This window comes from Tursiops truncatus, chromosome 10, assembly GCF_011762595.2.
Source record: "Tursiops truncatus isolate mTurTru1 chromosome 10, mTurTru1.mat.Y, whole genome shotgun sequence".
NCBI classification, from domain to species: Eukaryota; Metazoa; Chordata; class Mammalia; order Artiodactyla; family Delphinidae; genus Tursiops; species Tursiops truncatus.
The window spans coordinates 23,923,147-23,934,494 of record NC_047043.1 but is presented as its reverse complement, the minus strand read 5'-3'; the positions used below and the strand labels follow the sequence as shown (position 1 = coordinate 23,934,494).

The following is an 11,348-nucleotide window of genomic DNA, read 5'->3' as shown; positions in this document are numbered from 1 at the left end:
TTGGTTTTTGTTTAGTTGTTTGTTTGGAGCTCTAAAACTTTATAAGAATTCATGTATATATGACTCTTTTTTTTTTTGCAATACTCCAACTTTTTGTGAAGTACCCTTCCTTCTGATTCTTACCCCTAATCTCCTTTCCATTTTGGAAAGTGTTCTAGGTGAATGTTGAAGTTCTGGATCTATTTGCTTAACTTATATTTCCTAATTTTTAAAATCTCTTTGATTTAAAGTACCATGTAGTAACTCCATTTTCCTAACCCAATATTTTGACCTTCAGGAGTGTCTACTCTGATATTTGACATTTCCATTTGTTTTCTACTTTAAGCCAATTTTTCATTCCCAAGAATGCTGATTATTTCTTCAATCCTGTATCTCCTATGAAGGAATCCTTCCTAATATACTTCATATTTGTATTAAAAATCTTCATATACACACACTATTCTTTACCTTTTTATGTTAGAGAAATCTGAAAATTAGAGATAAGCAAAAATAATAGATAGAAACACTCATATTTGCACCACTCAGAAATAAATACCCTGGACTTCCCTGGTGGCACAGTGGTTAAGAATCTGCCTGCCAATGCAGGGGACACGGGTTCGATCCCTGGTCCGGGAAGATCCCACATGCCACGGAGCAACTAAGCCCGTGTGTCACAACTACCAAGCCTACGCTCTAGAGCCCACGGGCCACAACTACTGAGCCTGCGTGCCACAACTCAGTAGTAGCCTGCATGCCTAGAGCCCATGCTTCACAACAAAAGAAACCACCACAATGAGAAGCTCGTGCACCGCAATGAAGAGTAGCGCCCATGTGCAGCAACGAAGACCCAACACAGCCACAAATAAATAAAAATAATTAAATTTTTTAAAAAAAAGTACTTTCCAAAAAAAAAGGAATACCATATCATTATTTTTCTGTGATTTTGATGTCTATCCTATTTTTTGCAAACAAGATCATACTGTTTACACTGTTTTAAAAACTGCTCTTTGAAATCAATAATATCTTGTAGTTCTCTCTTGCTCCCTCTTCACTTTTCTCTCTCACACAAACACTGGTATGTACTCAACGAAATTCCTCAAAATATTCTCCACAGGTTAACTGATTTTACGCAAACAATTATCTATTATTGGGAAAAATATATAAGTATGTATATAAATTTTTCAAATTTATTTTGTGAATAGAATACTTACAGTTTGAGATAGAATACACACACAAATATATACATTTCAAAGTAAACAAAAAAAGCAAGTCATGTCTTCAGCCCATTCCTTCTCTCCTTCAGTTTTCCCTTCCCATTCCTCAATATTTCAGACCCTAACCATACGGTATGTGTCAGACCCCAAATGAGACAGGATGGCCTTACGGAGGAGGGTTGCCCAGCTTGGTGGGAAAGAATTTGAGTGGAAAGAGAGGTCATGCATGAGGTGGGGAGACAGCCCCGAAGAGAACTGCGGAAGAATATATGGTCCTGGAAGAGATATGGGAATATATGTATATATATAACTGGTTCATTTTGTTGTGAAGCTGAAACTAACATACCATTGTAAAGCAATTATACTCCAATAAAGATGTTAAAAAAAAAGAATATATGGTCCTATATTCAAACAATGTAATATTATGCAACAATATAAAAAATGTTAATGTACTGATACACACAACGTGGTTGAATCCCAAAATACATTTTGTTTAGCCAAAGAAGCCAAGCACAAAAGCATACATACTGTATGACTTCATTTTTGTTGAAGTTTTAGAATAGGCAAGATTAAGCTATCATGATTTATATCAGAATACTGTTTTTCCACCCCCTGGAATGGATTGATGGACAATGGACATGAGGAAAATTTTCAAGAGACAAAAAAATTCCACAGTTTGATGGAGGTGGTGGTTACATGAGTGTAAGCGTTTGTGAAATCTCATTCAAATGCATGTTTTAAAACCATGCATTCCATTGCATGCAAATTATATCTCAAGACATTTGATTTCTTAAAAAGGCAAATGTACCTCATTGTCTCTAGAAAATATTTGTTTAGGATCTTGGTATTCATTTAGCCAGACAGTTAGGGACTTACATACTAATATTTGTGCAATTGCTATTTGTGTCTCTGATTATCTGTAAACCTTGTGTGACATGAAGAAACATGAATCAAACTTGGAAAGAGTGTGAAATGGAAAGAAAATGCCATGTGAGCATTCTGTATCTAGCACGGTAAAACTGTGTAGTTATATCTATTCTACTTTGGGGAGCCCTAAGGTTTTTGGAAATACAGACCTATTCTTGGAGCAGAGAGCCCTCCATTTTCAACCTCTTATTTCCCCCTGTGCAGCTCTGCACGTGGCTTCCAATATCAATCATGGTGTGGTGAGAGTAAGCATGCTTCTCCTGGGCTTATCCTCTAAATCAGCTAGCTTTGTTAGATGGACATTTGGATTACCGGCCGAACTGAGTAGTATACAGGAAGATGACTCCCTCTCCCCAAATAATGTCATTTCAGTCCTTTGCAGGTGGTGGGGGGTGAGCTACACTGAGCATTTTTGACCAAAGCAACTTTAGAGTTCCTATCATTCTATAGCTCAGCCCAGTCCAAAGTCCCCTGGGGTGACCTTTATTACTTCCACTTTCAAAGTAAGTAAAAGAGCTGCAGGCAGGCTGTGACTCTCTCGTTAAACCTATTCCAGGCGAGGCATTCAAATGCCAGTGCCTATTGGCAACCCTGTTTTTCCTCCTTCCTAACAATATTTTCCTAATCCAGGGATGGGTTAGAAACCAGCTGTTTCCAGTCCCTGAAGCCACACCGTTGGAGGCTGACCTCAAGAACAACCAGGTGCAAATTTTCTCTGGAGCTGGGTCTTGTAGGTGCCAGGTCTTGTAGGTTCCAGGAGCTTCCAGCAGCCCCCCTTGGCTCAATCTGGATGGTGAGAGAGAAACATATGGTGATGTGCAGGTGTGTCTGTGGGACATGTGGGTACTGGAAAAAGAAGGGCTTGAGCTCTGAGTCATGTGGTGACAAAATTCCCTTCCCTTTCAGAAGTTAAGCCACAAGAGTATTTGCAGTCAAAATAAATAAATGTATGAATGAATGAATGAATGAATGAAGCGGGGAAATAGTCTGGCTGAGTGGAGTGGACAAATTTTGTGTCTGACTTCATCTCTCAACATTGAACTCAGGGTTTTCAGTTTCAAGAGAGCCCCGGTGAGCAGATGAATCTGTAGATAAGCAAGGGAGCCCACAGGACACAAGAGAACAGTTTACAGTTTTCTACACCTGCTGGGGAACCAGTTTTCAGGAAAAAAAAAAAAAAGAAGAAGAAGAAGGAGGGAAGAAAACAAAACCCATTGGGAACGGGTGGGCATTGGTGGTGTTTTTCTCAAGGTCTGTGAGGGAAAATAGCCAAAAACCTGTGTATAAAAGTATGTCTTTGAACACGGGATTTTTGTTTTCCAAGAACTTCCACTCGGCTAGCTTCTCAGCACCTTCTCCAACAGAGTACCTCATTGTCAGAGTGAACATTTTGTGCTTCCACCTGCTCCACTTTCTGCTCTGAAGAAGATGGCGGGTTTTCCCAGCTTCCTTCCTGCTGGCTTTCTCCCCACTCTTCTCCTTCTCCAGGTGTCCACGTGGTGCTCCCCAGGTCAGTGTTCTCCCTCATACTTTTTATTTGTAGGTGTGTTTTCAGTGGTTCTTTTCATATAATGGGTCCATCAGTCCCAACTCTGCATCTTCTCAAACGAGTTATTTCTGGGGGAAACTGTGGCTGTGTCTGCTGCTAACAGAAGGCTTGAAGGGTCGGGTGAAGGGTGGGAGTGATCTCCTTCACATCAACACATCTTAATCCTTTGAGCAGACCTCGCAAAACTCATAGCTATAATATTTATCTAAGTCTTTATTGCGTACTACTGATTTTAGCCTGTTTAAATTTGATGTAACTGTTTGTTAAAACATACTTTGTAGGGCTTCCCTGGTGGCGCAGTAGTTGAGAGTCGGCCTGCCGATGCAGGGGACACGGGTTTGTGCCCCGGTCCGGGAAGATCCCACATGCCACGGAGCGGCTGGGCCCGTGAGCCATGGCCACTGAGCCTGTGTGTCTGGAGCTTGTGCTCCGCAATGGGAGAGGCCACAACAGTGAGAGGCCTGCGTACCACAAAAAACAAAACAAAAAACCATAAAACTCCCATACTTTGTAATGTTTTCACTGTCAAGAAAACCCAAGTCTGAGTACAAAGAATTTGGACTCAGGATCCCTAAGCTCTATCTGCTTATGATCTTGGACAACCCATCTATTCTTTCTGGGACATAAGTCCTTTCTTCATAAAATAAAAGGTCCCCTCAAGATGAAGTTTTCAGACTCCAGGTTTGAAGAGAACCAGCTATGAAGTCACGATAATGGCATTTTCTGTTATTGTCTCTTTAATTTGAGGTCAAAAAATAACACAAATAAGAGAGAAATACATTTGGGTCCCTACATAAAGAATGCAGGGGGGTCTACCATCTCATCCTGCCCCCCACCCCCATTCATTCCCCCAATTTGTCTTTAATTTTCATGCAGTGTCTGGGTTTTCTGTGAAGGGACCAGCTCAGCCCATCATGGTCCTGCTAGGGGCAGATGCCAGTCTGCCCTGCCAGCTGTCTCCTGAGCAGAGTGCAGCCCACATGCAGATCCGGTGGTACCGAGCCCAGCTCTCCTCCACAGTGCTTGTGTACCAGAATGGACAGGAACAAGGAGGGGAGCAAATGCTGGAGTACCGTGGCAGGACAGAGTTGGTGGGGGACTCCATTGACAAAGGCGCGGTGGCCCTGCTGATCCAACACATCCGTGCCTCTGATGATGGCCAATATCGGTGTCATTTTAAGGATGGTCACATCTCCCAAGAAGCCATTGTGGAGCTGCGTGTGATAGGTAAGTTAACTGAGCACAGAATGTATGTGTCATGGTGTAAAGCAAAGGGAAGGGTGAGAACATATGGATTCCTAACTTGGCATTTCTTATGATCTTCCATATGTTTATATAATATTTTGCCTTGTAGAATGTCAATTTCCTAAACTGTACAGTGAGGATAAGACTATGTACTCTGCTTTTAAACAATAAAGGAGGCAATCCTTCTGAAGATATATTAGTATCCAAAAGATCACAAAAATTAATTAACTAGTATTAATTCAGATAGGTACTGAGGCCTTCAAATATTTTTGACCCAATCAGGAGAGAGAGACAACTTGTAGAATTAAACTCCTTTCTTCTAACTTTCATTGTCCCTGTTCTTTTTTCTTCTTGGAATGATCCCAAAGCTCTCTCAGTCCAAGTAAAGTGCAAAAGCATTAAGTTGATTTAAAAACTGAATCACAGGTAAGCCTAACTTTGGCCATGAGCAGTTTTGAATTCTGAGCTTCAGTTTGCTCATCAGCCTAGTGAAAGGCAGTTACACCTTCAGCCTCAGGGACTCCTGAATCCCGAGGACCACAGCCCTCAGGCACATGTCTTCTCTCCTCAGGCTTGGGCTCTGCCCCTCACGTTTACATGATGGGGCCTGAGGATCGTGGGATCCGAGTTCTGTGCTCCTCAGGTGGCTGGTTCCCAAAACCCAGGGTGCAGTGGAGCAACATGGTGGGAGTGAAGCTACCATCCCTCTCTGAGTCTCAGACCCAAGATGGAGATGGGCTGTTCTATGTGGAGGCATCGCTTGTGGTCACGGACAGCTCTCTGGACAATGTGACCTGCTCCATCCAGAACCCCTTCTCTGGCCAGGAGAAAGTGTCAGCCATCTTCCTCCCAGGTCAGTACGGCACAAACTCCAAGGCAGAGTTGGGTGCATTAAGGGCAAGTAAGAGTGAAGGAAGGCTGAAGGGAGCCTTGAAGAGAGGGCAGGGCTTCCTCCAGGTCAGTCTCTCACTGTGTCTCCACATGCCTGTGTCAGAGCCCTTCTTCCCCAGGACGTCTCCGTGGAAGACAGCCCTGGCTGGGACGCTCCCTTTGCTGGTGCTTCTCCTCATCGGGATCAGCTACACTGGCTGGAGAGAACATAAAGCCAAAGAGAGAGAAGTAAAGAAAAGGCAGGAAGAATCTCATAACACAGAGGAGATGAAGAGAGAAAAACAAGTGGCACTTAGAGTCAAAAGTAAATCAGGGCAGCAGGTCAAATCAGAGGTTCATGGAAAAGCTGCAGATACAGGTTGTGTAGGGTGGATGGGGAAATAAAAGATTACTGAAGGATCCCAAGGAAAACGCAGGGTACCAAGAATTCTACAGAGCTGGGAGTCCTATGGAAAGGAGAAAATCATGTGGGAAGTTAGGAGGTCTGTGGGCAGTGGTCACGAAGCCTCCAAATTGCGGCTCAACCCACACCATGCCTTTTCACACCACTGTGCCTCAACCTGTTTCTCTTTGTGGAAATGTCTTCCCTTAACTTCTCTTCCTTTTTGTCCTTCAAGAATAGGCTTTAGAAACACCTAAGAAATCTTAAACTCCTATGAAGCATGGGCTCTCCTTCCTGTGTGACCCCATGATACTTCCCATGTTAACGTTTCTTAGTGCCCGTCCTTTTACATTTGACAAATATGTTTGCCAATCTTTCTCACCTACTTAACTATGGGACCCTTAAGAGAAGGTCAAATTGAATTCATTTAGCTACTCACCAAACTTAGGAGCAGCTAAAACCCAGTTTCATGGATTTTATATCTCCTCCTCTTCCAGTGAACCTCGAGGCAGAGCTTGGTGAGTCTTGTTTCTTCTCATGCCCTGTGTAGAAGTTGTTCCCCTTTTCACACCTGTTCTGGGTCTCTCATTGAATGTTGTTTCTTTCAGAAAGTCGAAAGGCATTATACAATGAAGGTAAGAGACTCTGTCATGTCAATTGATGTCCTGATGACCAACAGGTTCTCAGCTCCCTATCCTTAGAGGAAAAGACTAAAGGATTGAATGATGATTAGTGGAAGAGAAATAAGGGGAAGGAAGAAAAATTCAAGGCCCCAGATTAATGTCTCATCTTGTCTTACCTCTATTTTTTCTGTTTTAGATTGGAAGAAGGCCTTGCTATATCCTGGTACGTAACTCTATGGACCTAGTCTTGCCAAGTGCCTCTGGTATTCTGAGCATAATAAGCAGAGTCATAAACACACACACACACACACACACACACACACACACACTTGAAAGTTGTGAAAATTTATTTGGTATCACTCTGTAGTATTTTGTATTTGGAGGCTCAAATAATCAGTTGTCTTCCAGAGCTAATGATGAAGGAGAAGTAATGGCTGCCTGGTCAGTCCCACCACATGGCTAGGGTAGGACTCAGCAAGAATTGTTAGCTCATCCACTATGAAGAAGAAAGGGACAGAACTCAGAGTGATTTTGATGAATAAAGAGAGATTTGGGAACAATAAAGACTATATTATATCAGCACTTCTATTCTACAAATAAAGTTTAAAAGAGCAGGAAATGTATTATATTTTATATTTGGAAAAATATATTAACTATGATTTCACTTATTTTACCTATTTGAAATAAAAAAGTAAAATTCAATATATAGGGAGAAGGTTTATGTGTAAAAAAGTTGAAAAACAACTTTTAAAAATATTTGAATATGATTTGCAAAAATATGTTTATCTGGTGGTGGGGAAATTGGCTATATTTATACCTTCTAAAATTTGTCCATGTATTCTGTGGGTTTATAACTTGTGTGTGTGTGTGTGTGTGTGTGTGTGTGTGTGTGTGTGTAATATAGAGTTGGACCTCAAAAGCACACCAGGTCATTTCTTGAATATGTATCTGTGCAAGTTTTATATGCCAGACATTGTGCTAGATGTTGGTGGTACAAACTATTATACTCTAACCCTGTGAAACAAAGTCCATTGGGGGAAGTAAGCCAGGAACCAGGCAACTACACACAGCCTGATAAGTGCTTTGATAAGAGGAGGTCCTCCCACGGATTAAAGTTGATTAAGCAGTTTCTGTTGAGTTTTCTTTCATGAGATACTGAAAAATAATCCCGTGTTTCCAAAGGAGTGAACAAAGTACTAAGAATGACTTTTGACTTTTAGTTCCAACTCTACCAATTACAGCTGAGAAATCAGGTTCTTTTCTCTTTTTTGAGCTCAGTGTCCTTATCTCTAAGACAAAAAGACTGGAATACATGATCTCAGATGTCCTCCTTGACTCATATATTCATAGATTCTATGCATCTGAGTGCTACACTTCTGACAGGAGCGCAGTTTAGTGAGAGACCACAGTGCTGCTCCAATCAAGAATTATGGATATGTCCTTATCTGCCTATTGTCCCAAGACTTTATGAGAATACCCAATCTTTAAATAAAATCACAAGTCCTGTCATAAGAGAAGTGGCCACAGGCAGAAGCAATTCTATTTCTCATGAGGAATCTGTCCCTGGAGAAAAATATAAGCAATCTGATTACAATCTGGGTCAAAGCAATAATGGCCCATTTAAATGCCTTAGTCATAAGCTTAAACTCTACTCTGAGGAGATCACAGGCTAGAAAAACTATAAATAAAATGGAATAGAATAAAATTAAATTAAATTTAAAAATACAGTTTATAGCTCTCATAGTGAGGAGGTCCATAAAGGTCTTGAGAGCATAGTAGAGGGACATGTAGAGCATTAGACCGTGCTCCAGGGGTCTCCAAACCTGGCTCAGACTGGAGAATACACCCCAGCTTCGGGCTGAAATATGTGATAGTTTCTAGTGTGAGACAGAGCGCAGAAAGCATACTATTTGTCCTGTAGTTTCTGGATACTACCAGAGCTTGAGGGGTTTAGAGGAGGTGAGAATGTTGACAAGAGAAGGTGATGAGTCAGGGAAGGAAGCACCTTACCTCCTTTTCATTCCCTGGGTATGCTTCCGTCCCAGTTTCAACTTGTATTGCTCTTTTTCAGACTGGAGGAAGGAACAGTTCCAACCTGGTAAGTTGTTCTTTATCTTTTTGGCTCCCTTCCAACCTGCCCTCTGAGACCCCACTTTTCTTTCCTAACATCATCTCCTCACTGAAAAGACAGGGGCACTATTGTTCTGGTAAAGAGAGGGAAGAAACATCAAAATCATTAAATATTAGCCTGAACTGAAAATTGCTGCTAGGCTTATCTACTCTGGTCGTGATTCCATTTTCAATATATTGGCACAGCTTCCTCATCTATGGGGTCCACTTGGTTCTAAAACAGAAATTAAGATAGCCCCTCAGCTGAGGAGACCCCAAACTAAGTAAGAAGTGCTCAAAATAGCAATTCAGTTGTTCTTTGTAGAGAGGTCAGCTCACTTGGATCCTGTTACTAATTGAGGAACATAGGTCTAATTTGCAGAGGACACGGAAAGAACACCATTCTCCAATAAACACTTCAAGTCACCTGCTCACTCTGGCATTCTGCCAAGACACTGACCTATATAACTGCATAGATAGGATAAGATAAGTAGCCTAGAACTCAAGATGAGAGCACATCAGCCGCCTCCCAGCACCACCTCCCCCAACACACATGTTCAGAGGGGATGCATTCTATCCCTACTCCTTACACATTTGCTCTGTTTTGTTAAGGTTTCCCTTGTAACAAAACAGTTACAGGGGAAACAGTTTTCTGAAATATACAATGTTGGCCTTTTCCTTTCCTTTTTTTTTCTTCCAGCTCTTGTGACTCTAAATCATGAAAACTTTCATCAGGACAATTCTGACCCAGAGAGAGAAGAGAACATCAGAGAGGAAACACGGGTATTATTATGTAATAAGCAAGGAGACGGCAACCTTATCAAACTTGGTCAGAAAGAATTCACTTCAGGGAGACATTACTGGGAGGTGGACATTGAGGACACTGATGAGTGGACTCTAGGCATTTATGAGAAGCCCACAGAGAGGAGTGGGTTACTCAGCCATCTACAAAAGAAGAAGTTCAGCGTCTTAGAGAAGAAGGGACGTGAATACAGGGCTCTCACCTGTTCTCCCCCAGAAATTTTCCTGGAAGAGCCTCTCCTGATAGAAAAGTGTCCACGAAAGATTGTGATTTTCTTGGATTATGAGGATAGTGACATTTCTTTCTATAACATGACTGACAGAACCCACATCTTCTCTTTCACCCAGGCCAACTTCTCTGAGTCACTCTATCCTTACTTCAAACTTAAATCCATGGAGCTCTCCCCATCTGTACAATATTAAGTGACCTAGAAGAAGAACCTATAAACCATGAAGATAGTAGCCCATTCTCTGTAAGCCCTAGGACCACTGATTATGAGGCCTCTTGGCTTAAGGCTCCATGAAACTGCATGACCATAGTTTCTAACCACATCAGGCAGTGTTTCTCAAATAATCTACAGAGAAGAATCTTTTTTTTTCTTTTGGTTATTGTTGTAAATGTTTCTTGCATTATATATCACAGACATACTTTTCTGAATAAATTACTGGAAATAATGAAGTGAGTTAAAAACAGACATACAAGTGGTAATTTTATTATTAGATAAAATATAACTAATGTTTTCTGTTAATTTGCTCTAAAGTTTTGTAATACTATATTTCTGTATTTGTTTCATAAAGAACTAGTAAGAAAGGTTTTATAAATATGCACTGGTCTGAGGATCACACTTTAGTAGCACTGCTCAAGGAATAAAAATTAAATACACTTCCTCACATTTCTCAACACTGAATAAAAATGACAAAAGAGTTCTATTTTCAAATGTTGAAGTAGAAAAGTTAAACTGTAATTTGATAACAAGCTAAACTATATCTTAAATGCAAGGATAATTTGAGAAAGAAAAAAATAAATATCAATCACAATCCAATTCTAACTAATGTGGTGATGTGAACATGATGGAGGTCTGGGAAAACCAGAATCAACTGAGAGCAAATTGAGGTATTTATCCTACTGAATGATGAGAGAGAAAGGTGATTGCTTTGCTTAAGATGTTAATAAGGAGAATGACTGCTTTGTATTCTGGGGAATTCTAAGTATGTCCACCAGCAAAGGTAAGGAAAGGCCCTTCCTCTCCCCCCAATCAAAACTATCTATTGCGTTAAAATGAAATGATTAGAGGAAACAGTAACTAATACTTAAACAAGGGTGAGAAGGGAATGTCATCCTACCACCCAGACTAGAAAACCTTGTAAATGCAGTGGACACTGTGTAGAGTACCCACAAAAATCTTTCCCTAGTAATGGGGAATAATTAGCACTAGACTAAATATTGATCCAATATTGATGAACAAATTCAAAAGCAAGATTCTAATGGACCAAATTGTTTACAAGTATCTTAAATTCTTTCCAGAGAAAAGCTCAACAGGATAAAAAAATCACACTGTCTGACATTCAATCAAAAATTACCAGGCAAGGAAAGAAGCAAGAAAATACAACATATAATGAACAGAAAA

At 40.8% G+C, this 11,348-nt stretch overlaps 1 protein-coding gene across 1 annotated transcript; it reads left to right on the top strand.

The window, feature by feature from the left end:
- Nucleotides 1-3,548: 3,548 nt before the first annotated feature.
- On the top strand, nt 3,549-10,143 carry LOC101318737 (butyrophilin-like protein 1). The gene is made up of 9 exons (XM_004324958.3): nt 3,549-3,630; nt 4,546-4,896; nt 5,486-5,767; nt 5,909-6,109; nt 6,685-6,705; nt 6,796-6,822; nt 7,007-7,033; nt 8,882-8,908; nt 9,620-10,143. Exons 1-9 carry the CDS (start codon nt 3,549-3,551, stop codon nt 10,141-10,143), a joined length of 1,542 nt encoding a protein of 513 aa, XP_004325006.3.
- The last annotated feature ends 1,205 nt before the right edge of the window (nt 10,144-11,348 follow it).

Coding starts and splice junctions, on each gene's coding strand:
- LOC101318737 (XM_004324958.3), top strand. CDS start 3,549: ATGGCGGGTTTTCCCAGCTTCCTTCCTGCTGGCTTTCTCCCCACTCTT. Junction 6,823..7,006: donor AAAGGCATTATACAATGAAG/GTAAGAGACTCT, acceptor TTTCTGTTTTAG/ATTGGAAGAAGGCCTTGCTA. Junction 8,909..9,619: donor GAAGGAACAGTTCCAACCTG/GTAAGTTGTTCT, acceptor TTTTTCTTCCAG/CTCTTGTGACTCTAAATCAT.